We start from the raw sequence: 27,379 nt of genomic DNA on the forward strand, positions 1-27,379 counted from the left end.
CTGGCTGTATCGTCGGATTCATTTCCCAAAAAAACATGGATTAAATGAAGGGTATTTTGGTAAAGCAGCAATGCAACGGACACATTTCAATGTAGCCGTTGAGGGAATACATAGGATTCGGTGAGATGTCCATCTTTGTCGAACCCATTGTCTTCTTAAAAAAACCCTAATAAACCATCTCTAATCTCTGTATATAATCCTCTAACACTCTCACTATTAAATCAATTCACAATCTCTCTCTCTCTCTCTCTCTCTCTCTCTCTCGCTATTTCTCTCGCTCGCTCGCTCTTTACTACGCGCTCTCGAATCGCTCGATTCTCGCTGCTTTATTTTTGCTTTCACTAACTCTGTTTTTGCAGGAATAGACATACGTTTATCTTTGATTCATTATTTTGTTTGTTTGTTTGTTATATATATCTGTTGTTCTATATATATTTGCTGTTAAAGATATGGATGCAGGATCTGTGAAGTCTATTTCGTCATCTTCGTCTTCGATGTTCAAGACCCGATCTCGATGCCCTCTTCAAGAGCAGTATCTTCAAAGAAAGAACTCCCGGGAAAACGTAAGCCATTTCGTACTCCCATCGTATATATTAGGGTTTTCCAATTGATTACAGATTTCACTACGAATTACGGTTTTGGGTATTAGGGTTTCTTTTCATATTACTGAGTAAAACAGATATCTTGATGGCGAGTCTACGAATTGGGGACTGATTTTGACTTTGATGAATAGATTTTCTAATCGATTGCTGATTGCACAATGAATTACGAATTTGTATCTCGTTGATTTGGGGGTTTTAGGGTTTCTTATCGAATTGCTGAGTAAAACTTAAATATTGGTGACGAATCTTCAATTTGGGAACTGATTTAACTTGGAAGAAATGGATTATCCTCTATTAGTGATCATATGGATGAAGCTATTGCTGATACAGTTTTTCTACTGGAAAAATGGGGGTATTAGGGCTTTTTACAAATTGAAATCTTGGCAGTCATTCTATAAATTCAGAACCAGTTTTCTTTGGAGAAAATGAAAAAGTGATCATATAGATGAATGTATTGTTGATTTTGGGTTTTTTTTCTTTCTATTGCACATTTTCAGCTGGACAGATTCATCCCCAACAGATCGGCCATGGATTTCGACTACGCGAACTACATGCTGACGGAGGGAAGGAAAGACAAAGAGAATCCGGTAAGTGCATCATCGTCTCCGGCGAGAGAGGCGTATCGCAAGCAGCTGGCCGAGACCTTCAACATGAACCGCGGCCGCATTCTCGCCTTCAAGAACAAGCCTCCCACCCCCGTCGACGCTTTCCCTCCACATTTCTCCGCAGCCTCGAACGACACCACCACCAACAGCAACAAGCCCCTCAAGTCCCGCCGACACATTCCTCAGGTACTACTTGATTGATGTTACTAAGAAATTGTGTACTCAAGAAGATTTGTGATCTGATTTGTAATCTGATTGTTGTTTGGTTCAGTCTTCGGAGAGGACTTTGGACGCTCCGGATCTGGTGGACGACTACTATCTGAACCTGCTGGACTGGGGTAGCAGCAACGTGCTGGCGATCGCGCTGGGATGCACCGTATATCTGTGGGACGCCACTGAGGGGACCACTTCCGAGCTCGTCACGGTGGACGAGGAGAGCGGGCCCGTCACCAGCGTCAGCTGGGCCCCGGACGGGCGCCACATCGCGGTGGGCCTCAACGACTCGCGGGTCCAGCTGTGGGACTCCGCCTCCAACCGGCAGCTCCGCACCCTGAGCGGGGCCCACAGGCAGAGGGTGGGGTCGCTGGCGTGGAACGGCCACGTGCTGACAACTGGCGGCATGGACGGCCTGATCGTCGACAACGACGTCCGCGTGCGGGCCCACGTCGTGGAGACCTACAGAGGGCACGAGCAAGAAGTGTGCGGCCTCAAGTGGTCGGCCTCGGGGGGACAGCTGGCGAGCGGAGGGAACGACAACCTCCTCCACATCTGGGACCGGTCCATGTCATCATCGTCCACGTCAGCGGGGCCGGGGTCGACTCAGTGGCTTCACAGGCTGTCGGACCACACTTCGGCGGTGAAGGCTGTGGCGTGGTGCCCGTTCCAGAGCAACCTGTTGGCCTCGGGCGGGGGCGCGGGAGACCGGTGCATAAAGATGTGGAACACTCACACGGGGGCGTGTGTGAACTCGGTCGACACCGGGTCTCAGGTCTGCGCTCTTCTGTGGAACAAGAACGAGAGAGAGCTTCTGAGCTCCCACGGCTTCACTCAGAACCAGCTCACTCTCTGGAAGTACCCGTCCATGGTCAAGATGGCAGAGCTCACCGGCCACACCTCCAGAGTTCTCTACATGGCTCAGGTAAATTAAAACGATAATACAACGTATATGATATGTGCATTGTTTTGTGGATAATAGAGAAAGAGAAGTAAGTTTTGTGTGTTGTGATTGGTTTTGTATTCAGAGCCCGGATGGGTGCACGGTGGCGTCGGCGGCGGGGGATGAGACGCTACGGTTCTGGAACGTGTTTGGCGTCCCTGAAGTCGCTAAATCTGCTCCCAAAGCCAACCCCGAGCCTTTTGCTCACCTCAATCGTATTCGATGAACCAACCCAATCCACACACGATTAATTAACACATTAAATATTCCATGCAATGTATATTGGTGTGAATTATATTACTATGTATATTGGTGTGAATTATACATAGTAGACTAGTGATTGTTGTAGACTGTATACTTCTTATTCTGTAGAAATACCACTTAATCAGAAATTTGTGAGTGAACAACAACGGTTTGTTGTGATTTGATCATTACATATTCATGATTTGATGATCATCACTCTGTACTATTATATATGTGTTTATCTTCTGCTAAGTAATTAAAATTTATTCTCATTTTCCTTTCTTTTCATGAGGATAATATAACTCATTTTTGGCCTTATTTTATTTTATTTTTAAATTACCCTAAAAGTTTACAAATTAGTCTCATTTGGAGATTTTTTTTTAATTACCCTAAAAGTTTACATTTTTGGTGAGCTTACCTGTCATTGCTTGACAGCCATAAATCTCTAATCTTCATAAAAAAAAAAAAAAATAAAAAAAAAAAAAAAATTCTGGAAATTTAATCAACACTGAGTTGAGGAACCAGTGAATCCATTCAATGCAACGTCAAAAAATTGATGCAGTGAGATTTTTTTTTTTTTTTTTGGGTATCAATTGATAAAAAAATAGCTATTTTACTTCAGAAATTGTTAATCTCTTACCAACAATTTTGTTATAACAAATTGTTAATTTAAAAAAAATTATTTAATGAAATATGTGCTGACTTGGTCAGAACTGGAATTTTCTTGTCCTGAAATTTAAATTATCGAGTTGATATTTATATATCATGTGGTTCTCTTTCTTCCAATGTCTCTATTTTCCTGGTTTCTCCCCTTCTTCTTGAATTGACTGATCAAGTTGAATGAAAAGTATGCAAAGTTGGTATTTCATAATAAATTTCGTACAACCAGACTGAATACGATTGAGTCCTAATTATTTTGACACATGAAGTAGCTAAGAAAATGGGACATCTGTTTGAAGCCATGCTTGGAACTAATCATAAGTGGAAAAGTACGACGATACAATAAAGTGAAACTTACAAGATTGAAACTGTGGTGTGGGTTGATTTGAATAAAAGAGTTGACTTGAGACTTGGACTATAAGAAGGGCAATAAGAAATCATATAAGCTTAACACATCATTTCATAGCAGCAAGAAGAAAGAAAGTGTTAGCAAATAAAATCACGATGCCTAAATACTTTTGTGTTCTTTACCTTGTTCTTCTTGTTGCTCCATTGATCAGTGAGTGCTCTGCCTGCATCGACTCAGAGAAGCAAGCCCTGCTCACCTTCAAGCAAAGCTTGGTTGTTTATGATGAGCCGTACATCAAGCTCTCTTCTTGGGACGTTGGTGACTGCTGCGAATGGAAGGGAATCGTGTGCGACAACGTAACCGGTCATGTCACGCACCTCCAACTCAGCGAGGTGTGGTTATTATCAGGCAACATCTCTCCTTCCTTGCTCCATCTTAAACATCTTACTCACTTGAACTTGAGCTATGACGAGGGAAACCAGATTCCGAGCTTCCTTGGTTCTCTTGTGAGTTTAACACACCTTGGTCTAGATGGACCATTTGTGGGAATGATTCCTTCCCAACTCGGAAATCTTTCCAATTTGCATCATCTCAGAATCGTTATATATTATGATGGCTCCTTATATGCCAACAATCTTGACTGGCTTTCTGGTCTTCCATCACTACAGATTTTAGATATGAGATATGTCAACCTCAGTCAAGCCTCCAATAATTGGGTGTCAGCAGTAAACAGGCTGCCTTCCCTCTTAGAGTTACGCTTGTCACACTGCCAGATTAATCAAATTCATTTCCCATCTCATCTTCATCTAAATCTCACATCCATTCATGTGCTGGACCTGAGTCACAACAATCTTGAAAATCCTCCACTTCTTTGCACTTTCCTGAAAAACTTGACCCATCTCCAATCACTTGATTTAGGTGCTAATTCCAATCTTGACTCTACAATTCTTAGTTGCCTCTATACTCTTTCAAATCTTCAGCACTTGAGTCTACTTGGCACGGGGTTGCAAGGTGTTATCCCGAGTGCCATCGGCAACCTAACCTCTTTATTTACTCTTGATTTATCATACAATTCTCTACAAGGAAAAATACTCCCATCTCTGGGGAATCTTTGCAATCTGGAGAAACTTGACTTGTCAAATAATAAATACAGAGAAAATCTTTCAAGTGCATTTCAAAGTTTGTCTGGATGTCTTTCAAACAGCCTCACCTCCTTAGATATGTCAGACAATTTCTTTGTCGGGGAAATCCCTGATCAAATAGCAGAGTTCAAAAACCTCACCAATCTCTCTCTGGGTAATAACAGTCTTTCTGGACCAATTCCAGCGTCACTCGGGTCTCTCTCAAATTTAAAATCCCTAGAAATTTCATCTAACCATCTACAAGGTGTTGTTTCCCAAGTTCATTTTGCCAATCTCACGAATTTGAAGACAATTGATGGATATGGAAATTCATTGACTCTGAGCGTGACTCCAGACTGGATTCCTCCATTTTCACTTGATATTCTTGATTTGGGTGATTGGAAGTTAGATTCCGAGTTTCCATTGTGGCTTAAATCACAGAAGAATATTAAGTATGTAGGATTGTCCAACACTGGAATATCAGGAATCATTCCGAGTTGGTTTTGGAATTTGTCTTCTCAATTAGACACATTGGTACTCTCTCATAACCATCTACAAGGTTCCATTCCCCATTTTCTTCGTTTTACATCTCTCATAGACCTGGGTTTCAACAAGTTAACAGGTTCATTACCTCGTATCTCATCCTCCTTGCATTGGTTGGATCTTTCTAGCAACTCCTTTTCCGGGGAAATTTCAGGGCTTTTATGCAATCCTCTAAGCAATCATAGCATGTTGCATGTACTTCGTCTAGGAGGCAATCGTTTAGAGGGAAATATTCCTAATTGCTGGGAGCATTGGTCATCGTTGAATGTGATAGACTTACAAAGTAATTATCTGACCGGTCAGATTCCAAGCTCTATGGGTTCTTTCATTTACTTGTATTCGTTGAACCTTGGTAACAACACGCTCACTGGAGAGTTACCGACTGCACTGAAGAATTGTTCATTCTTGAAAGCTCTGAATCTTGGTCATAATAAGCTTGTCGGAACAATCCCAAGATGGATAAAAAGTCTTCCAGAATTGAGGGTTCTCATTCTTCGTTCAAACAAAGTGAATGGTGATATCCCAGTTGAGATTTGCGCACTTGGTCGACTCCGAATCCTTGACGTTGCTGACAACAATCTATCCGGGGCCATACCACGGTGTTTAAATAACGCATTTGCAGTGACTCCTGCTAACGAAGAAGGTTCGATGGACTTGAGATTTTCCTACAGTGGGATCAACAATGATGAGGTGGCCAGAGAAAATGCAGTTCTTGTGACAAAAGGGAAGGAAAACTACTACGATAGCATCCTTGGTCTGGTGATTGCCATAGATCTCTCAAGCAACAACTTATCTGGAGAGATCCCCGGAGAATTCGCAAGCCTCCAAGGACTACGCTTTTTGAATCTCTCCAGAAATCATCTGTGTGGAACCATTCCGAAGAAAATCGGCAACATGACGGCCTTGGAGGCTCTTGATCTCTCGTGGAACAAACTATCTGGTCAAATTCCTCCGAGCATCACCAATCTAAGCTTCTTGAATTTCTTAAACTTATCTCAGAACAACTTCTCCGGAGAAATTCCCAAAAGCACACAATTGCAGAGCTTAGATTCGTCAAGCTTTGATGGAAATCAGTTGCTCTGTGGAGATCCACTGCCCAGGCAATGCAGCGAAGATGACGACAACGCAGCACCGCCTCCTGTGAATGCTGAGAACGAAGAAGACGAAGAAGAAGGAGAAGAGTATTGGTTCCGGCTCGGAGTCGGAGTCGGATTCGGGGTCGGGTTTCTGGGAATCATTGCTCCGCTGGCATTGTCTGGAATATGGAGGCGCGCATACTTTTGGTTCTTCCGAGAGTACCTTTGGTACACCATTTTGGATTGCATAATCAAGATCGAGTACGTCACCGGAATCCGCAGACCCATTTAGTTTATGAATTCAAGCAACTTATGCTGTGTGTGCTAGTTTTTAATGGAATTATGTATCGTTGTGTGTTGTTTTATTATATTAGAATTCTAATAGTGTGTAATCTATATTATTTACCTTCTTCTTTTTTTTCTGTTTATTTGTTAAGAAATATATCTGTGGTTGTAACCACGGTTTTCCTCCGCCACAAGTGAGTGCTTATTAATAAAATTTTGTGGTACCGTCCACGTTTAAAAAAATTGTGTGTGTTTCGTCTGTAACTGCATTGTATTAAGTTTATAATGTCTGCGATAGATATATATATATATATATATATATATATATATATATATATATATATATGCAACAAATACCCCTCTCAGTTCTGCCATTTGTTTTGAGGGATGAGATACAAATAAGAACTCAGAAATGTATGTATTTTTGTATTTTTATTTATCAAACCAATGTATTGTTGCATTTGGTTTTACATGGTCGAGTTTCTATTATTTATTTTAATTTTGTACCCTATTATAAGACAAATGCAAATAATATACTCTGTACGTATTGGAGTTTCACATAATAAAAGAATTTACCATGAATAAAAAAAACGATAAAGATTAGAGCATTCTCGATAGAGAAAAACCTAAAAATACTCTATAACATAATGTTATGCTTTGGAATCGCGTGTCTCACCGGAGGTAGAATAACGAGACCGGCTACAAGAACACTTCGGCAATCAAGATCACGATTCCATATGAATTCTCATACGAAATCGAACTCCTTTTCTCCGGAATCTCGTTGATTGGATACACATAAGTTGTCTATAAGTAACTAATCCAAGATAATAAACAGACACCTAACTTTTGAGATTATTTCAAAAGCATGACCACAAGTGTTATTAAACATAGTTTTTAATGACATTTTGTCTAGTTTTTTCACCATCTCTATTTGAATAATCCCTTTTGAAAAAATCTAATAGGTGTCATTTATGAATCTCATCATGCGTGTATCTCACAAACTTAAAGCTTTGTCTTGTTTTTCCTGGGAATTTCTTCGAATCACAAGACTTTAGCTCCAATGATCACTTCGTGATAATACTCATTCCAATAAATCTGTATATATTTCTGGTCCCAGCTCTCTTTGCCTCTGTGTGTTTACCTAAACATTGATAAGACTTTGGAAATAATTTCTAATCCTACTAATTAGGCTCGTTGTAATAGAGCCAAGACCTAATTTCCAAAAAAAAAAAAAGAAACAAATCATTTCATTGTGGTGTCCCACAACATTACATCTTGACTTGACTTGATGATCAGTGATCCACTGGAAATTACATACTTCTGACAAGTCTTATCTCTTATGAAATAATTTCGCTTCAATAGAGTTGATCTTTCAAAATCATGTGGTTCTCTTTCTTCGACTGATATTTGGTCATCTCTCACCCCCATTAAATTACGTGGTAGTTACAAAGTTGATTGGCCTAGTCTAATATTAAAGAGTCAAACACGTGAACCACGGGCAATAAGATGGCCGGTAATTACAAAGTTGATTGGCCTAGTCTATTACACGTGTCGCTTGAAACTCAAGTTATGACTTTTCAGCATTTTTTTTATCTGATCCTGGGCAATAAGATGGTACTCCAAATATGTGAGGTTTTCAATTCTTAGTATTCCATATTTTTTTTATTAGGAATATCTCCTTGAGCCTCTTTTTTTATTTTAATTGTGTTCATCATCCTCTGAGACAACACACACATTGAACAGTGTTTCAAATAACTTATTCAACTAAAGCTCTGTCATCCTTAATCTATGCATTGTTCTTCATGGAGTGATAACAAATTATCATGAAACTGGGAATCATATTTTGATGCATGATAGAAAGTTGGACATAAATATTTGTCGACTCCAAAATTGGAAATGGCATGTCCAAATAATGGAGTGATTTATCTAGAGTTGATATTAAATACGAGAGGAGACTTGACTTGAGTGATCATTAAGTGACATGGTAATTACGGTTAGCTCTGTCCATCTTGACTGACCCAAATTAGGTGACATATCATCGTCAATGCAATTTAAATAATATATATTTCTCAAAATTTGGCATTGTATCCAAATAATATAATAGGTGTTTGTTCTTGAATCTCGTTATGCATATATAACACTCGAATGGAATTTAAAATTAATGGAAACATGTTTGGTATAGTAATTGTATAATTTGCTTTGTGGTAGTGAATTGGATATGTTTGTCAACTTAGAACAATATGATTCGTGATTTTCATTATAAAAAAAAACGCCTATTTGGCTGAATGTGTCTTCTGATAACAAATTTTTCCCTTGATTATGCCATTTGATCCAACAAATATACAGAAACAATATACGTTGACCTTATGTAAGATCAAACAGAGAGTAAAAAACCAGATCAAATTCATGTATGTAATCAGTATATAAAGCTAAAGAATCAAGTACAACTAAGTTTTTTTTTTTCGAATCAATTCTAGAGTCCCGGGTCTCTAGAATTACCCGAAGATTCAATCAACAGTTTTCAAATTCATAACGTAGAGTAACTCTTTCGTCTTCGTTAATTTTTTTGTTTTCAATCTTAGGCCTCCGAAAAAGAAAAATCGTTGCGTTGGACTGGAATTTTACTATGGTATTATAGGGATTTTGACACCTATGTTTTTCATTTTTCTTAAAAAAAAATTAAAAAAAAAATATTAAACCAACCACTTGTTTTGTTTAAGTAGGACACAAAGGATGTAAACTGTAAAATCTTACAACGTTTAGACGATTACATCAAAGTTATATTTGTATCCAATTCTACGACTAAGAAAGACAAGAATCCAATTAATAATTAAGCCTAGAGTTGAGTTCATACCGAAAAAAAAAACACAGTACAGCTAGCTAATACATGTTAAAACTCAATACAAGCGTAGCATTCGGGTTGATCTGGGTAGTAAATGGCGGGGCTTACATGCTCGATCTTCTTTATTTTTCGAAACCTGCCTTCATACCCAACCATAGCTTCATAAAAATTTCCATCCGAGGCCTCAAATGTCAGATAATATGTAACTACACCTCCCAAATTGCAATTTGCCCTCAACAGCTTCTTAGCCACAAGCTCCGTTTTCTGCACCACATTTCACATTATATGATAATTTAATACTGTAACACAACCATTCCGATATAATTTACAAAAAATTTGTCAAATAAGCCATTGAAAGTGCAAAGAAATTTTTTGTAAACAACTTATTTCAAGTTTTTTTCTTGTCTTTTTGTGTGATGTAAATAAATTAAAGTGGCTATCTACAGAAAATTTATAAAAAATTTGACTATTATACAACATACTATAAGTCAAATGGCTACATAGCTAAAAAGACCATATAATTCCGATATAATTTACAAAAAAATTAGTCAAATAAGCCACCTAAAGTGTAAAAAATTCCTAGATAGCTAACATTTTGTAAATAGCACTCCAACTTATTTACGACACTAAAAAGACAAAAATATCCAAAAACATTCCAACCTATTTCAAGTTTTTTTTGTCTTTTTGAGTGACGTAAATAAATTGAAGTGGATATCTACAGAAAATTTATAAATTTTTTTTTACTATTATACAACATACTATGGCTACATAGCTAAAAAGACCATATATTTAAGTGATTATAATCAGTAAACATACATGTATTATGTTGTAGTAAGACACTACAATGTTTGTCATCCAACGAAGGCGATTTACTTCTTTTGTTGAGTCGGTGCTGCAGCGTCCAGTTGGGCTCACCACATAACCCGCACCATCAGCGCTAAAATAGAAACCCTAATAACAATTAACACAAACAGTTAATGTGTTGCTCATATGAAAAAAAGATCTTGTTATAAATTTCCATTTATGATCATTACGTACGCAATATTTTCTCCGTTCATCAGCGTAGTTTCGAGCTCTACGAGCCATTTCTTTTGGTCCTGGCTCTCTCAGTCTCCATAATTCATCATCTTCAAGTTCATTATTAGTTACGGGCTCTAAAACAATCAAAACTCGCCAATCAATTATCAAGTAATAAAATCCATCAAACTATAAGAGACTAATAAGGTAATTAAGATAACCCACCATAGAAATTAAGGATCAAATGATCATCAGCTGCCACAGGATCATTATTCATCATTAGACATATATTACAAACCATAGATTAATAAGCAAAGAAGGGAATGTGATACGAACGATCAGGTTTTTTCTCATCCCCTGGGAATTGAATCTCATACAAAAAAGCAACTTTCTTCTCATCCCTCTTTCTAATTCTGATTCTCTTTCCTTTTATGAAAAGCTTGCTCTCTTTCTCTTTCTCTTTCTCTTGACTCTTCATAATTCCACTAGCCTGAAACCAAAACCTAATCAATCTCATAAAAGTATTGCATCTTCTCTCTCTCTATATATATATACATATATATTAACGCATACAAACACAGGAAATCAGTCGTAGAATATCAAATTAACGAAAAATAATCAAATTGGTTTGTTAACATATGAGTATACGTGACTCTTCACAGGCCCATCGTTATTAATTTCTTCACCACGTTTACAATGAATCTGTTCTAAATCTAAAGCCCTATTAACCTAGTAAAATAAAAGAATTGTTGTTAATTCTCAAAAATTACGAACACAATAATGGAATATCAAAGTAACAAAACAAATACAGGACGAACCCCGTAGAGTACGAGTAAGAATCCTCTATGGCACTCAAACCTTATTTGCGACTCTCTAATATTAAATATCCTCCCCGACTCCTTTTATATACATAAGCCGGGCTTTCCTAGGCTAATAAAGCTTTTGGGCTTATACGAGCCCATCCCTTATAAACCAGGGAATTAATACTTGTGGCATTTGCGGCTGAAGTCACACCTTCAGCCATTCCTTGTATTTGTGTCACTTATTTGCTAAAATTGCATCCGTATCACGTATTTGCATTTGTGTCACTTATAGAAAGTCTTAAATTACCCTCACCTACAGAAAGAGGCTGGTTCCGGCGGAGACCACCGGCGACAGCGACGAGAATGCGGCCGTCCACCGGCGACAACGATGAGAACGCGAGGCCGTCGGGGCTGTGGTCGACGGCGAGGCTCGGGAGGCAGATCGAGAAGGAATCAGGAGTTTGGAGAAGAGGATTCTCCGATTGTCGTCGTCGGCGAGGAAGAGGCTGGTTCCGGCGGAGACCACTGACGACGGCGACGAGAACACGAGGCCGTCGGGGCTGTGGTCGACGGCAAGGCTCGGGAGGCAGATCGAGAAGGAATTGGGAGTTTAGAGAAGAGGATTCTCCGATCGGCGTCGGCGGCGAGGAAGAGCCTGGTTTCGGCGGAGACCATCGGCGACGGCGACGAGAACGCGAGGCCGTCGGGGCTGTGGTCGACGGCGAGGCTCGGGAACCAGATCGAGAAGGAATTGGGAGTTTAGAGAAGAGAATTCTCCGATCGGCGTCGGCGGCGAGGAAGAGCCTGGTTTCGGCGGAGACCATCGGCGACGGCGACGAGAACGCGAGGCCGTCGGGGCTGTGGTCGACGGCGAGGCTCGGGAGCCAGATCGAGAAGGAATTTGGAGTTTAGAGAAGAGGATTCTCCGATCGGCGTCGGCGGCGAGGAAGAGCCTGGTTTCGGCGGAGACCATCGGCGACGGCGACGAGAACGCGAGGCCGTCGGGGCTGTGGTCGACGGCGAGGCTCGGGAGCCAGATCGAGAAGGAATCGGGGAAGAAGAAGACGAAGGAATCTGTGTTGATGTATTTGTATTTGTGAAGGAGTCTACTTTTTTTTTTTGAAATATTTGAATGCGAGTCTACTCTTTGTAATTTGTTCTGTGAGTCTATTGTTTTCGAAATATTTGACTGCGAGTCTACTCTTTGTAATTTTTCAGTGAGTCTACTTTTTTTTCGAAATATTTGATTGTGAGTCTACTTTGAAATCTGCGTAAGGGTATTTTGGTCCTATTTTTTTATCAAAGTGACATCTATGCAACTCCTTTTTTCGTCGTGACTCATTTGCAATTTGGAGCCGAGTTTGTGACTTTGATGCAAATCTCTCTTAATACTTTCAATTTCTTTTATTTGGGATAATATTAGGGAATTTGTTTTGAACTTTTTTGGACTTTTTTTTTCAAAAGATCAAATAGGACTTATGAATTTAAAATGAATTATGTAATTACAATTTTACCCTTATTTTTTACTTTTGAATTACGATTCTCTATACCCTGACTCGTTTGCATTTTGTGTTCATTGTGTAGCATTTTGGGCTTCATAATCAAGATCGAGCACGTCACCGGAATCCGCTGATGAGTGCGTATTTTACGTACGAATCCGCTCTCATTAGACTTGGATTTAGCGCGTTCTCGAGTGTTTTTGATGGTTTTAGTGTGTTTATAGTGAATTTCAGGTCAACATGGATGAAAAGCAGCTGTCGGGTCACATATCGATGGAACGGAAGTAAAAGCGATGAATTTTGAGTCAAAATGAAGAAAATGAAGATTTGGAGGCTTGTGCGCAAGACCTCGCGGCGCGACCTCAGCAATCAACAGACCTCTCGTCGCGACCTTAAGGTCTCGCGCTGCGACCTCAAGGTCTCGCGCCGCGACCCACGGATTTTTACGAATACAAAAAGTTCCAGGAGCTTCTCGCGGTGCGCCTCGCGGTGATCTCGCGCCGCGACGATACGAAGAAGGAAGACTCGCGCCGCGAGGATGGATGGCGCGCCGCGAGACGACGAATCCTGACGAAAATAAAGTCGAATTGTGACTTAATCCTAGCCGTTGGATCGTTTTTTTTAGGCCCAGATCAGTCCAAAATTGTACTTCGACCTAAACCACTATAAAACACAACTCAGCCTCTTTTTTTTAGGGTACGCTTTATTTTATTCTTGTTTTGGAGAGCTTTTGCGACGGAGAGAAAGCTTATCAACGGAATTGACAAAATCCGATCAGCCGGAACTCCATTAATAGTTTTTCTTCTTCCTTCTATTTATTTTCTGTTCTTAATTCTGTATTGTGTTCTTGAATTCCTTTCTCGTTATAATCATGAGCTCTCTTCTTCATTCTATGCCAGTTTTATTGTTTTTAATCACTCTCATTGTTTTGATCATGGTCATGAACACCGTTAGAGGCTAAGTCTTTAGCGGGGTTGCGATGTAGCCGGATTAAATTGGGTTAGGGGGTTTCGTTAGGGTGAAATTATGCTGTGAATTGCTCAATTATTCATGCTTGTGTGGATGTGTTCTTAATGCGTTCTTTAGATTGGCCATCTTTAGGATTGTTTTTAGGAGTTTTCGATCACTCGAGAGAGGGCGAAAACTCATGCTCATAATCCTTGCTTCATTTTGTTCTTAGGTTGCTAGACGGCTTAAGCTTAATGTAATCGTTTGAATTCTCGTGTTTATAACCCATTTAGTTTATGAATTCAAGCAACTTATGCTGTGTGTCCTAGTTTTTAATGGAATTAGGTATCCCTGAATGTTTGCTTGTGTGTTGTTTTATTACATTAATGATAATAATTTCTACATGCGTGCACTGTATAATTTTGTCCAGGAGTTTTTCAGTTCAGTGTATATGATATTATGGTACCATGTAATTTAAGTCATGCACGTTAAGTTTAGTTCAATTCAACACTGCCAAGTAGTTTAGTTTAGATCTATGTATAACTGTTGGTTTGTATGCTGTTTTATTACATTGTTATAGCCCGTTCATCTTTGTCCATGAGTCTGGAATTTATCGAACCATAAGGAATATTTCTCAACATATGGCATTGTATCCACAGACAATATAGTAGCTGATTGTCCATGGGTCTGTGCTTTAAGTTATCCAACCATAAATAATATTTCTCAAAATTTGGCATTGTATCCAAATAATATAATATGTGTTTGTTCTTGAACCTCGTTGTGCATATATAACACTCAAACGGAATTAAAAATTAATGTAGACATGTTTGGGATAGTAATTGAATTGGAGATGTTTGTCAACTTAGAACAAAATATGATTCGTGATTTTCATTATTAAAAAAAACGCCTATTTGGCTGAAATGTCTTCTGATAACAAATTTTTCCCTGGATTCTGCCGTTTGATACAACAAATATACAGAAACAATATACGTTGTCCTTATGTAAGATCAAACAGAGAGTAAAAAACCAGATCAAATTCATGTACGTAATCTGTATATAAAGCTAAAGAATGAAGTACAACAATTTTTTTTTTTTGTTGGGTTTTGAATCTATTTGTTTTGAGGGATGCGAAAGAAATGAAAAATCAAATGTTTGTAACTTGCCAAATACAAAAGCTGTTTATGACTCCAAATGAAACTTGTAACTTGCCAAGCTCAGAATTCAAGTTTCACAGAGCACTCACAGGGACTCGGATATGTACACACAGAGCAAAAACCAAAAACCAAAAGCAGAAGAGAGAACTACTCGCCGACGGCCATCATAGGTAAACCCCTGTGGAGAAAGAAGAGAAAACAACGTTGGTCTTTTTGCATTTTTTGGCATCAAATACAGTCTTAATTTGTTACTTTACCAGCCACCGTGTCTGGAGAAATAGTCGTTATCCAACGATATTGCAAGTGCCACCGCCACCGCTCTCTCCGATAAAGTCAACGGCCGAGCCACTTCCAACTCTTGTATCTGCAAACAAACCAACAAAAACCAAATGGGCGAGCGAACAAAATGGGTTCTTTTTCTTTTTCGTATATGCAAACGTACCGCTGCAGCGGGTCCGGTCTTAGACATCGGATCAGAACTCCCGAATCGGATCACGTATTGGCCGGCATCGGTGAACAGCTGTGTCGTATATCATCAAGTTATTATGGACTCTTGCTAATAAGAACACAGCCAAATCCAAGCAATCGAAACCGCGTACCTCAAAGCCGAAACCTCTCCAATCACGATCCACCTCGGCCAGCACATTCCCATCCGCGTCCTTCAATGTAAAAGTCCAATTCCAGAACCCCGGATTCTCGACCACCGCAAACTGTTTGTTCCTGCACATTTTACGACACTAAAGAGCTCAATAGCAGAACAACGAGGCTCTTACGATCAGCCGAGTAGACCCCAGAATCATTATTCAAGTTGGGGAAAAAAAAGCGGAGAATACCCGAGGTACAAATCGTATATCCTTCTCCAGAGATGCCATCGTCTATGAACTACACCGACTTCCTAGAAATTAACAGATGACTCTCATTCTAAAATCCCACAAAACTGGTAGAATCAGAAAGAGCAGAGAGCTTAAAAGCATACCTTCCCGTTCACCTCTGCATAAATTGAGCTCGTTATCCACCAGAAAGGTCTACGAACCTTGCAATGACAAATGAAGATGTAGAGCTTTCGTGAAAACAACACCAAGAAAAATGAACTTGTTTAAAACAAAAAGGCAAAATATTTAAGCTTACGTACCTTGAAGAGCTCGGTACCCATTGAATCAGTGATGAGCGCAACAAATGGCCGCCTCAAGCGAAGCAACTTTAAACCAAAAGAAGCATCACCACAACATAAATAAAATAGACCGTTAAAAAACAGCTCACACTGAATATTCACTGAACACGTAAACTAAACAATAATATATTGAAGAAGCCCTGTCACATTACGTAGCAATTGCGATTCCCTACTTCTGCAACTTTGCACCGCACATTTTCACTTTCATCAACATGATATATATAAGCCAATTTCATCAGCACCAAAGATCACAACCCATAAGTAGAGTGCAAAATTTCAAAGAATCAAGTGCAAAATTTCAAAGAATCAAGTGCAAAATTTACCTGTCTAGCGATCAAATTACTCTGCTCGCGAATGAGACCTACAGGCTGCAAACAAACCACCACTCATAAGTAGAGTGCAAAAATTTCAAAGAATTCAAGTATAAAACTATTGGCCAGGTAAGACTATTATAAAGCTTGAATGAAACTAGTATTAGTCAAACCTAACATTACAATAAATTAGGATGATGACTATTACTAACCGATTCGGGATAACACACATCCACAACTGCGTATCGATTTTCCTGAAATTAAAAACAAATAAACATGTAAATGATATTGAATGATGAAACTGATTAAAGAGGGATAAAATTATAAAATCAAATTTGGGAAGATGAAAACAGAATTATGTGAATTCAAACAAAAGATGGTAATGAAAAGCAAGATTGCATTACCTGCTCAAAACCAAGAACAAGATTAGCCCATTCTATATCCCTTGTAATCAGTAAATTAGATCTGGCCAGAAGAGGCGCCACTTGAACCTGCCAAATTCAATGAGCAACAATTTAGGCATTGCTACAATTTCTTTTGGTCTGGAAAAAGAAAGGGACTTTAGAGTTGTACCTCTTCAGGAGAGTCTGGCCTGAGAAAACCAGAAACAGATTGGCTGAGAGGTGGTTGTCGCACGAATCCCTTACTTTCTTCTAAACAACTCTCCTCGGAATCGCCGCGGTGAGAACAAACAACCTTTCTTCTTCTTCTTTTCTTAGCCGATTCCTCAAATTTCACATCAGAAACCCATTGCTGCGCGAGAAAATCTCTGTCCGACTGCGAATCGCTCGCGACTTTCTCTCCGAAACGGCGAGACTGAATCAGCGAGCTCTGGTTCGACCTAACGCCCCTGGAACTGAAACCCCCCGCGACGGTCGAGCATTGTCGAGAGAGAAAATCGCGAAAGATTCGGATTCTTTCGGCGTCGAATACAGATTCCAGGTCGGTGTTCCTGGCTCCGGTGTGCGATGACGAACCGAACTTATAGGAAAGCGCTCTCGCGGAGTTGTTGATCTTCGCGAGAGTGAATAGACTTCTCTTCCAATTCATTGCAGAAATAGACGTTGGTTGATCTAGTCTAGTCAGTGTTTAGAGAAAGAGAATAGCATTTCTTTGGAGGTTTCTATAGACGTGTTTTTTTCCCGGCAACCAAACAGAAAGGAATCGAGAGAGAAAGGTTAAGACACTCTCGGACTCAAACGTCACTGTCTCTCGCTTTCGTTTTCGATTTCTCACACGTGACCCGAACTCGCTACTACGTCGTCGTTTTCGTTTTCTTGGACACGGGCTCAAGAGTGCCTTTTTTTTCTTTTTTCTTTTTTTTTTTTTTTGCAAAATTACATTGTTATGAACTTATGACTCTGACGAGTTATTTTTTATTCGTTATTTATTCCCATTTAAAATTCTATGCACAGGTAATTTGGGAAAATTAAAAATATTTATCTAAACAAAGAAATCAGATATGCTAGCATCAAACGTATGATCACACCACCGATCCACAATACAATATATTACAAGTTTAGAAATTAAAAGAGGGTCAACTACAACCATTTTCAAGATGTATCAAGTGTGCTTATTTATCCTAATTCTAAAACTAGTAAAAAAAAATTATTAACAATAATAACCACGTTACAAAGTACATAAAAAAAATAAAAAAAAAATAAAAAACCTGGTACTACGTCAATGAATAGATATACCCACAACCCAACTAAATCTAAAACCAAACCATTTCTGCCAAGAGATATATGGCCACTAATAAGACCTTTTTTTTTCTGTACACTTTTTCTTTCTTGCTTGCTGTACCTGTGCTTCATCGTCCATGAATATTCCTTGTTCCCAACAGAACTAAATTAGCAGCAAATAATTCCCTACCAGTGTAAAACATATTGTACCAAATCTGACCATGTACAAAGTAAAAAAAAAAAAAAATTAAAAACCTACAACTGGTTTCTCTCAAAATCGCTAGGCAACAAAGCCCCGTTGGTCGATCCCAATACAACTTTCGAGGGAGGCCTATTGATCTTCTCGAGCAACCGACTGAACACTAACTTTACGGGAATACACGCCACCGTTGTGGGCCCGCGGCCAGAAGATTCCGGAAGCTTCAAAACCCCGTCCTCCATTGGGCCACCGCCGGTTGTTGCCTTGTTGAAGAAGCTATGTTCGATGGCTATGGAAGACAGAGTCCTCGTTTTCTGGCTCGACGACGACGAGCCCACTTTCTTCGGCGCCTTTTTCCTCTTCGCCGCCAAGCTGCCCGATTTCTTGGCCGCCTTGTTTTCCCGGTCCAAGAACGGAAATTCGTAACCCGGGTTTTCGTCTCCGTCCAAAGATGGATGAGACCGCGGGACCCGGAAATTGGCGGTCCTCCGAGCCGTTCTCCACGCCTGAGGGAGAGTCCGGTTTCCGTCGATCGGGTCGTTGCTGTACTCGTCCGCAGCGGAGACGAGATTGCTCGACGAACCGTCCTCCAAGGATTCGATCTGGATCGGGTGCCCGATGATCACCTTCCCGTTGAGCTTGCTCATCAGAGAGACGATCGGAACGGGCTCTTTTCGGTAGCTTGCTTGGACGTTCAGCTCGACGTCGAACAACATGGATCTCGATTTGCCTTGGAATAGGTGACGGGTATCGTGAAGTGAATCGGATCGTTCTCTTTTGACGTCCCAATAACCTCTCGTAAAAGAAGGTTGTTGTTGATGATGATCGTCCCAATTCCAATCGGCCCACTCAACGAGACTCCGTCCTCTGTACACTTCCAACATCTCTCCCCTGAAGTCCTAATGATCCGAATCGGAATCGTCAGAACAATCACTTTCAACTGATTAGTAAAATTGAGACTCTGTACTCGAGGGCCTTACCTTTTCTTCGGGATAGGCCGTGTCTGCGGACCTTTTTGTGAGATTGCGAATATTCCTCTTCCCTTTGAGCTGCCATTTGGAAACCGGCTCGTGAGCAGAGGAAGAACGATAATGGGAATAAAAGCGAGGCATGTCCATGATTTCATCTGGGTGTTCTTGCGATTCGTATCTTCCCATACAACTCCCTTCTGGCTCCATGGCTAGAGCAGCATCTGATATACCAACATGATAAATAAATAAAATTAAATAAGATGAAAAAACAAACTCATACTCAAACTCATACTTCCAAACAATTAAAAACAAGGATCCATTAGGCATATAGTCATATTTACAGTTCCACATTGCAATATAGTCAACGTTTCGTAAATCTTGGGTAAATAGCTACGTCCATGTATTTACACGTGTAAATTGACGTATACTCCCCACCCTTTTAATTCAATGAAAGGGCGAACCAGGAATGCCATGCCATTTTTTATGGTTATTTACCTAAAATTTAGGAAATGTTTGCTATATAGCAATCCCAAACATTTTAATTGGCTAGTTACCTGATTTTTTGTAAAAAAAAAAAAAAAAAAAAAAAAAAAAAAAAAACCTCAAGAACACCATTGCAATGACTTATCCGGATGAATTTATGAAAGGAAATTGGGCCAATCTTAATATGATTTGTAGAAACTCGATACTTCATTCACCCAACAGCAACAATATCATTTTATCAGCAGTAGAAGAAAAAAATTACGAAGTATAAACTTTATCAACATTCATCAAAAGCCGTTCAATTTGATATGTGTATCTATAAACCAGAAAGAAGAGTATGAACCCAACCTGAGTGTGCAGCCATATCTTCATCCATATCTTCGGTCTCCGAAGACTCCGACTCGGATTCGGTCGTTTCGGTTTCAGAAGAATCTGACTCGTCTTCTTCGCTGGAGCCAGAAACGTTCTCTCCGTTCAAAGAGATGGGGCGTGTAAAAGGTTCGTTCTGGGAATCCGACATCTCGATGTCGCTATGCGAGACTGTCTTATAATCCAAGGACTCACTAGATTCGGCCGGCGGAACGTACACGCATCTGCTCCGCTTCGCTCGGCAAAAAGCTCCAACGGGCTCCGAAACCCCTGAAATAGAAGCGGAAACAGCAGCGCCGTCAAATTCCATCGGATGTGGAATTTCTTCTAATTTCACGCTACTTTGCAAAACTTGGTCAATAGGCCGGTGCTTGTCGCGTCTCTTCCCCAAATTCTCCTCGCCCGACTCTTCGTACGACCTTTTCCTTTTCTCTAGATAAGCTCTACCGTTCGCTTGGCTCGCGCTAACAGAAGCTTCAACGGTATTGTCAACTACGGGTTTTCGTGAGCCGTTTGAAGCAAGAAACGACGACGAAGGTGTCGTCTTTGAAGGGACAATCTTAAGCCCAAAGTCTTGCAAGCCTCTCATCCGTGGCAGGGCTTCAAGATGATCCTCTTCTCCACTGAGTTGGTTTCCCTCTTTGAGCTTTTGGGAAAACAAAGGAGAACTCTCTAGAATCTCGGTCTTAGCTTCTAGCCTCTTAGAGATATGGTTAGATTTGGAGTTTCCGAGTTTCGTCCTATTGTTTCCGAGAGTTTCCGGAGGTGTAGTGAGTAGTAGTAGCCCCTTTTTCACAGGTCCACCAAATGACTTATGGTTTGTGGAATCAGAGGGCGTACCTAGCTTTCCTTGCTTCCTCGACTGTTGTTGATTCTCGAGATCGAGGGCGTGAAGAATCGCGTCTTCTCGGCGAGCGTACTTTTCTCTCTTCTTTATCGGCATGCCCTGTGAGCACTCGGCCCTTCTTATGCACTCATCAAAGTCCCCGCATCGAAATGCTTTCACGCGCTTCGATTTCTCTAGATTGTACCAATCACTACAATGACCATGAAATAGATGTGTCTTAGGAAAAAGAACATTATGAAATCGTAGAGGGATACGTTAGTGGACAGTCTCTTTATTGTACACGATGTCGTAGTTTGTGCGAGTTTGTGATTTTCTAAAGTCTAAATGTCGGAAGGCCCTTATTTCTGAGTTTGCCCTGAACATGGAAGTAAACGCAAAGCAAAAAAAAAAAAAAAACCTTTCAATGCTTCTGATTGTTTAGATTTGATGTTAGCTTTTACTTCCAAATTGAATCCCTAATTTACTATTATGTTCTATTCTATACTCAAACAAGATGCGAAATTCCAAAACATGGAGACTCTAAATGAAACGCTACTCCGATTTCAAATACTAAAGTGGAAAATCCCAAATATTAACTATGGTTTTGTTGAATAAACTGTGCACTGTTCTAGTTCAACCCCAAAAAAAATACTAGCTGCTACGCACAAATCCCAAAAACTTGTAGTTCTTGCCTCGGTTTTTAAGAGATCTCTAACTCCAAAACCAGCAAGAAAACACGAACCAAATGCAATACATCTGTGTACCAAAGGGGAAAAAAAAAACTCTTCACGCAATCAACACCAACAAACAGAAACCCTAATCTCTACACATCTTCCTTCCATTCTAAGCAGCTCCTAATCTAGTTGCCCATAATATGCAAGGTCAACCCCCCATTATCTGTCCAATGTTTTCAACTGAAGTTTTCTTCTTGGCTCAACACTCTAAACCAGCGAGAGAAAGAGTATGATTATAAGAGATGATATATATATATATAGAGAGAGAGAGAGTGAGACATACACACTGGCGTCTTCGCGGCCGAGGAGCTTGACAGGAGTGCCGGAGCGCGGCGAGGTTAGATGCGACACCGAGAGCTCTTCGGGGCCCACAATCTTCCCCGGCCACCACGAGCCATTCCTTCTGCGGACCCACACGATCGATCCCACGCTGAACTCGCCCACACCTAATTCCGTACCCCCCATAACCCTACGCGTGCACTCTCTCTCTCTCTCTCTCTTTCTTTCTCGGGTTCTGGCGAAGAACAGACGAGAACGCCGTACGGTGATCCGAATTAATAGTGTCGGGTCAGGGTTAGGGCTAGGGTTTCCATTCACAAAGGGGGATTTTGATTTTCCATGTATAAATGTCTTTCATTCTCTATCTCTCTCTATATATGTGTGTGCATATAATATATATATATATATATATATATATATATGTTGTTATAAAACTGTATTCCTATGTTTCTCTCTCTCTCTTTCCCTACAAAGTCTTTTTGTTTGTTTTAGAGAGATGAGAGGAGAAGAGATTTCTCTCGCTGTGTTCCTAATTTCCTATTATTATTATCTGTCTTGATTGAAATCGGAGCCACGTGGTGCTCCGACGTGTTTTGTTTGCTGTACAAGCAAGTCCACGTCTCTCCCAGCTCCAATTCTTGGATTACGGCCCAGTATTTTGCTTTTCGACCTTGATCTTCCAAAGCCCAAATGTTTTTTTTTTTTTTTAAAGAACCCTATTTGTGTGCTCGTCAATTTGTTTTCCATTAAATTATTCACGTTGCTAATGGGAGTCGGAGCATACTATAAATTTATCAAAACAGGTCATGTTTGATTTATTTTGCGAAATAATCACTAAACCACATTAACCAATTTGATCAGACGAAAATACTTTCATTAAAATAAAATGTTACCAAATATAAATTAATTAACGAAAATAAAATAAATAAATAAATAAAATTACAATAAATAACTCTTTCATTAATAGATTATAAAATTCTCTAAAAATATTACAAGATCTTCACCGTCGATCTTCACTGTTGATCTTCACCGCCGAGTCAACTTCTCATCCATCTCGAGTGGCCGATTCTCCAATCGGAGACATAGAGCCTCCTTCACTTTCACCACATCCACCTCGACTCGCTCTGCATGAAGCAATGACTCTATAGGACATAAATAAATCGAAATTAACACGAATAATATTGAACGAATAAACACTAATTAACAAATAAATGCAAATAAAACCAAAATTAACACAAATGAAACAAAATATAGGATATTAACACAAATTTACTTAGACATTAATACAAATAAACACAAAAATACCAATCCGATTGAATAAATATAAATATTCGGTCCAATTCCAATCCCAATTCTAATTCAAATACACACCTGAATCCGAATCTGGGAAAGTTGCAAAGAGAGAGAGAGAGTGAGAGAGACTGATGTACGCCCACTCAAGGTTTGATAGGCTTTGGTGGGTCTTGGCCTCATACGACGAAGAGGTGATGCAATTGAGCCGAAGAGGTTTGGGAGGCTCGTTCAGATTGTGGATCTGATTTCGTGATCGAGGACGAGCGAATTGGAATTGAATCGTAAGACCATAAAAAATAAAAATAAAAATAAAAATTGATGGAGTAAGATTTTGAAACTGCGTCCCGAATTGGAAGGACGAGAAATGAGGCGAAACGAGTCGGAGCCAAAGGTTCTTTCCTTTGCGATGAGCAGAGACGATGGTCTTCTCGGTGATAGGCTCCTCAAACTCTACGGCCGAGACACCATGAATGACATTGGAGTCATCGACGACGACCGCCCTTCTGGTCCTTTTTCCGACGCAATTCTTGACAATGGCTTGCTGAGCCACCCCAACCTATGGTAAATCCGGCATTATTGCTGAGAGAGATAGAGAGAATAAAAATGTTTTCAGTGCACCGATTGGAAAGAGAAATATATAATAAATGAGATCTTAATATACAATCATAAAATCATAAGCAAATCATTTATATAATTGTATTTATATTCAAATAAACATTTTAAAAAAAGGTAAATTTAGAAGCAAAAAATTAGATTAATTGCCACATCATCAAAATTGATCATTTAAAACAAAAATCTTGAAACGTTTGTTAATTTGCAATTCCAACGTTTCAGACTATAAAAATTTACATGTATACAAGTTTTCATTTACAATGTATTATTGAAGCTTTTAATCATATATGATCAAATATTTCAATTATATTATTTATCAAGTGATTTTTTATGTTTTAGCTTGTATATAATCTTTTGTCAGCTCAATGATTTATTTACAAAAATATGTGGCTACACTGTCTATATTTACACTTGTAAATATTTGTTTATATTTGATGTTGTTCTATACTTATATTACAGTAGGTCTTTTTTGTTGTAGAACAACAACATCACCGGAGTCTGTATTATACGATTGAACGGGCGATTTCAGACATTTATTGAGTTGTTTTGTAATACCCAAATATCAACAAAATAGTTTATATATTATTATGATTTTAGTTTTTTATATTATCCAAAATATTTCATATTAGTCCCCAATATTTTTTATTAGCCTCCTAACTAAGCTCTAAACTCTGTCTATGTCCTAGAAGAAGGTCAAATTTCGAATAGGTACTCTCGATCGTTAAATATACCTGCGGCTGATTGATCCTTTAATGGAGGATATCGATGCGTCAACCCTCCTACTATGGTCGTGTACCGAAAGAATATCGACATTCAAGAACTAGGTTCTTGAATGCCAAAATTTTACGAGGAACAAGGAATCCCTACTCATCAGAGTTCGAAAATCCTTTTCGCTCTTGGATAACTTAAGTATATTGGCTAGTCATTTTGGTTCATTACTGATGTTGTGCCTTCTTGTGATTTACGGTCATGAATTATATCACATCAAGTACGTATTTTGAATTAAGAGAATTAATTTGTATATATTATATAAGATCAAGCTTTCTCCTTGTAGATCATTTGGTGTTTCTAAAATGTAGTTTGCCAACTGCATTAATATTAGGATGATTAGAGAGAAATAGTTAAATGAGGAAATAAACAATGTATCCTTTAGCGTAGTTTTCCAATTTCACAATTAAGAGGTATATAACGCATAACAAATAAATAAAACTTCATTGTATGGATTCCTTATTATTTACGGCAATTCATTCAAACATAGAACACCAAATGTCTAAAGCCTGATTCTCGCTTCCCTCTCACCATAAAATTGACCGATTTAGTTTGTCACAAAAATAGGTAAGGACCGATTTGAGAGCTATCGAATAATCTAAGATTTTACACAGGCCAAATGTATAACAACATGACCCTTGAATTCAAAGCGTATGAGTGATGCCAATAGGAAGATTGACCACAAAATAATATTTTTTTCATTATCTAAAGCTCGTCACACTAAAAAAAATATTTACAACCTTGTTCGCACCAAGTGAGTATGGCTCATCGAATTTATTCAAGAGAGATTCTCCGGTTAAAATTTGAAGTTTATTGATTAAACACGTTCATTATGCTCATGCAAGACACTGCATGTTGTTGATCAGCTAAAAGTAGCCAACCTAAGAAACACATAATTCAACATTTACAAAATTGCATGGAAATAATTGCAAAGAAAAAGAAATTCGTTTATGACTGGATACTCTCCCCTAAACATGACACGAAACAGCATTCAAATCAACATAAATGTTGCTCTTACAAAGCAACCCCGTATTAGTACACAAGACTCTCTAGTGATTACATCTTTTTTTTTTTCTTTCTCAAACATTATTGGTGAAAGAACATACCAGCTTGTCATCCACAAAAAACTTATTTGCATCAGATTCCAAGTCCACCACGCTATTATTCATCCAACGGTTCCATAGACCTCCAGCCCCTGAACCAAACGTAATAAGAATATAATACCACAAAGAAAGAACGACAAGCTTATTGGAACATACCAGCAACAAGCGCCGCAGAAGAACATTGTACTTGTTGAAAGTTATGAAATTTGGCAATAAAATAAAAAATAAAAAAAAAAAAAAAAAACTACCTTTGCAAGAAGTACACCAAGAAAATGGAAAAATTGGAGATGTTGTTCGTGTATCACTTCCGACCCAGGATCAGGGTAAAGCATGTGACAACAGTTTTCTGATAGGAACCACATTAAGAGTTAGTTATCAGAAAAACCAACGTAAGAATTAGAAGCCAGCCCAAAGCTACTACTTTCCCAACCTTCATAAATCAGCATCATGAAATTTTTCTTTCCCTTCTGTTTTTACAGGTAATGGTTTGCAATTATTTTGTGTCTAAACTCTTTCTTAAGAGTAAGAAAAACTATATGTAGCCTCAAGAAGGCCGTGACATGTCTCTGTTTTAAAATGGATCACGTCACTAAATTAAATTTAGCCCCTTAAATTCGGCAAAACCAAGAGTTAGTAGTCAGAAAATCCAACGTAGGAATTAGAAGCCAGCCCAAAGCTACTACTTTCCCATCCTTCTTAAATCCGCATCATGAAATCTTTCTTTCCCTTTTGTTTCTACAGGTAATGGTTTGCATTGATATTGTGCCTAAACTACTAACTATATGTAGCTTCAAGAAGGCCGTGACATATCTCAGTTTTAAACAAGGATCCCAACACTAAATTAATTTAGCCCCTTTACTGCAAAACCAACCTTAAGTAGCCATATTGTATATCAAAGGCTCCTCGAGTAATGTTCTCCGAGAAATATTCAAATATACCTCCAAACTCATTAACAAATGAAACACGGATCTGCAGGAAAAAAAAACATGTATAAGATAACTGTACCCGAGAAAAGGAAAGTAAGGAAGAAAGATTAGTCAGGACTTAAAGCAAAAGAAAGCTTAAGAGCAGCCTACATACCCTCTCTCTCTCCTCTTTTCGGGAGAGAGTGAGAGAGAGAGAGGGATCAAGCCTTTGTTTGTATTTCATTTTTTAGGGGTGGGATAAGAAATAAAAATTTGATGTAACATATACAATAGTTATATGTGCAGTAACAATACATCACACAATCTTTATAATAATGAACTACTAGGTTCCTAATCAGCATTTTCTCATAGAAAGTACATAAAGGAATATATGTAACTTCATATAATTCTTAGCCAAAAAAATATGTAATACATATAGTTTTATAAGAGTTTTTTTTACTTTTAAGAAATATGTATTGATTAACATCACCCAAAAGCTTTTGACAGACTCTAAAAAATAGACGCCTAAACACACTCGACCAGCCCAACCACCCAAAAAAAAAAAAAAACCTATGATAATTTTTTAGAACCATCCAAAACGTTTGGGGAGAGGCTAATCAATAATTTTTTTTTTATACATATATATAAAATCATAAACCTTGAACATACATGAAAGTTAGATCCCTTTAGTAATCTATGAAAATATCTGACTAGGAGATCGAAGACGTGAGAATATGATAGTTCGTATTAAGATCATGCATAGACGATTG

The 27,379-nt window shown here is 38.9% G+C and overlaps 5 protein-coding genes and 1 long non-coding RNA gene across 8 annotated transcripts; 2 read left to right on the forward strand and 4 right to left on the reverse strand.

Annotated features, from left to right (window-relative positions):
• The first annotated feature begins 222 nt into the window (after positions 1-222).
• LOC149380563 (cell division cycle 20.2, cofactor of APC complex-like) lies at positions 223-2,865 on the forward strand. 2 transcript variants are annotated; one of them, XM_089602659.1, is made up of 5 exons: positions 223-563; positions 1,100-1,393; positions 1,479-1,744; positions 1,775-2,345; positions 2,449-2,865. In XM_089602659.1, exons 1-5 carry the CDS (start codon positions 450-452, stop codon positions 2,587-2,589), a joined length of 1,386 nt encoding a protein of 461 aa, XP_089458785.1. In that variant the 5' UTR covers positions 223-449; the 3' UTR covers positions 2,590-2,865. The 2 variants fall into 2 exon arrangements, with proteins under 2 accessions (XP_089458785.1, XP_089458784.1); XM_089602658.1 differs by having other exon boundaries at positions 1,479-2,345; positions 2,449-2,864.
• A 591-nt stretch (positions 2,866-3,456) lies between these two features.
• Positions 3,457-6,874, forward strand: LOC149380564 (receptor-like protein EIX2). Its single transcript, XM_089602657.1, has one exon. The coding sequence runs from the start codon at positions 3,771-3,773 to the stop codon at positions 6,645-6,647; it is 2,877 nt and encodes a 958-aa protein (XP_089458783.1). The 5' UTR covers positions 3,457-3,770; the 3' UTR covers positions 6,648-6,874.
• Positions 6,875-9,417: 2,543 nt separating this feature from the next.
• On the reverse strand, positions 9,418-11,367 carry LOC149380565 (uncharacterized). The gene is made up of 6 exons (XM_089604319.1): positions 11,318-11,367; positions 10,836-10,989; positions 10,725-10,754; positions 10,521-10,636; positions 10,299-10,433; positions 9,418-9,746 (listed from the first exon to the last, which is right to left on the reverse strand). Exons 2-6 carry the CDS (start codon positions 10,975-10,977, stop codon positions 9,531-9,533), a joined length of 639 nt encoding a protein of 212 aa, XP_089460445.1. The 5' UTR covers positions 10,978-10,989; positions 11,318-11,367; the 3' UTR covers positions 9,418-9,530.
• A 3,244-nt stretch (positions 11,368-14,611) lies between these two features.
• LOC149380566 (altered inheritance rate of mitochondria protein 25-like) lies at positions 14,612-17,635 on the reverse strand. Its single transcript, XM_089602568.1, has 11 exons — positions 16,959-17,635; positions 16,790-16,876; positions 16,598-16,639; positions 16,398-16,442; positions 16,036-16,101; positions 15,880-15,936; positions 15,737-15,798; positions 15,503-15,623; positions 15,346-15,423; positions 15,161-15,267; positions 14,612-15,081 (listed from the first exon to the last, which is right to left on the reverse strand). Exons 1-11 carry the CDS (start codon positions 17,433-17,435, stop codon positions 15,051-15,053), a joined length of 1,173 nt encoding a protein of 390 aa, XP_089458694.1. The 5' UTR covers positions 17,436-17,635; the 3' UTR covers positions 14,612-15,050.
• Positions 17,636-17,880: 245 nt separating this feature from the next.
• On the reverse strand, positions 17,881-22,463 carry LOC149380567 (Tudor/PWWP/MBT superfamily protein). 2 transcript variants are annotated; one of them, XM_089602567.1, is made up of 5 exons: positions 21,933-22,463; positions 20,930-21,126; positions 20,069-20,359; positions 19,247-19,458; positions 17,881-19,165 (listed from the first exon to the last, which is right to left on the reverse strand). In XM_089602567.1, the coding sequence occupies exons 1-5, from the start codon at positions 22,112-22,114 to the stop codon at positions 18,323-18,325; spliced, it is 1,725 nt and encodes a 574-aa protein (XP_089458693.1). In that variant the 5' UTR covers positions 22,115-22,463; the 3' UTR covers positions 17,881-18,322. The 2 variants fall into 2 exon arrangements, with proteins under 2 accessions (XP_089458693.1, XP_089458692.1); XM_089602566.1 differs by having other exon boundaries at positions 20,069-21,126.
• A 2,938-nt stretch (positions 22,464-25,401) lies between these two features.
• LOC149380568 (uncharacterized) lies at positions 25,402-26,858 on the reverse strand. The gene is made up of 4 exons (XR_016294117.1): positions 26,785-26,858; positions 26,576-26,673; positions 25,953-26,050; positions 25,402-25,796 (listed from the first exon to the last, which is right to left on the reverse strand). It is a non-coding gene; the product is annotated as an uncharacterized LOC149380568 (long non-coding RNA).
• Positions 26,859-27,379: the final 521 nt, after the last annotated feature.

Source organism: Urtica dioica, chromosome 12, assembly GCF_054948205.1.
Source record: "Urtica dioica subsp. dioica isolate 48M chromosome 12, U.dioica_male_clone48M_v1_H2, whole genome shotgun sequence".
Classification (NCBI taxonomy): Eukaryota; Viridiplantae; Streptophyta; class Magnoliopsida; order Rosales; family Urticaceae; genus Urtica; species Urtica dioica.

What these genes read in the sequence shown, in the direction of transcription:
- LOC149380563 (XM_089602658.1), top strand. Translation starts at nt 450, where the DNA reads ATGGATGCAGGATCTGTGAAGTCTATTTCGTCATCTTCGTCTTCGATG. An exon ending in CCCGCCGACACATTCCTCAG is followed by an intron (nt 1,394 to 1,478) that starts GTACTACTTGAT and finishes TGTTTGGTTCAG; the next exon opens with TCTTCGGAGAGGACTTTGGA. An exon ending in GAGTTCTCTACATGGCTCAG is followed by an intron (nt 2,346 to 2,448) that starts GTAAATTAAAAC and finishes TTTTGTATTCAG; the next exon opens with AGCCCGGATGGGTGCACGGT.
- LOC149380564 (XM_089602657.1), top strand. Translation starts at nt 3,771, where the DNA reads ATGCCTAAATACTTTTGTGTTCTTTACCTTGTTCTTCTTGTTGCTCCA.
- LOC149380566 (XM_089602568.1), bottom strand. Translation starts at nt 17,435, where the DNA reads ATGAATTGGAAGAGAAGTCTATTCACTCTCGCGAAGATCAACAACTCC. An exon ending in TTGTTCTTGGTTTTGAGCAG is followed by an intron (nt 16,640 to 16,789) that starts GTAATGCAATCT and finishes TTTTAATTTCAG; the next exon opens with GAAAATCGATACGCAGTTGT. An exon ending in GTAATTTGATCGCTAGACAG is followed by an intron (nt 16,102 to 16,397) that starts GTAAATTTTGCA and finishes TTTGGTTTAAAG; the next exon opens with TTGCTTCGCTTGAGGCGGCC.
- LOC149380565 (XM_089604319.1), bottom strand. Translation starts at nt 10,977, where the DNA reads ATGAAGAGTCAAGAGAAAGAGAAAGAGAAAGAGAGCAAGCTTTTCATA. An exon ending in GGATGAGAAAAAACCTGATC is followed by an intron (nt 10,755 to 10,835) that starts GTTCGTATCACA and finishes ATCCTGTGGCAG; the next exon opens with CTGATGATCATTTGATCCTT. An exon ending in TTTGATCCTTAATTTCTATG is followed by an intron (nt 10,637 to 10,724) that starts GTGGGTTATCTT and finishes TGATTGTTTTAG; the next exon opens with AGCCCGTAACTAATAATGAA.
- LOC149380567 (XM_089602566.1), bottom strand. Translation starts at nt 22,114, where the DNA reads ATGGGGGGTACGGAATTAGGTGTGGGCGAGTTCAGCGTGGGATCGATC. An exon ending in AGATATGGCTGCACACTCAG is followed by an intron (nt 19,459 to 20,068) that starts GTTGGGTTCATA and finishes TTGGTATATCAG; the next exon opens with ATGCTGCTCTAGCCATGGAG. An exon ending in CGGCCTATCCCGAAGAAAAG is followed by an intron (nt 19,166 to 19,246) that starts GTAAGGCCCTCG and finishes TCGGATCATTAG; the next exon opens with GACTTCAGGGGAGAGATGTT.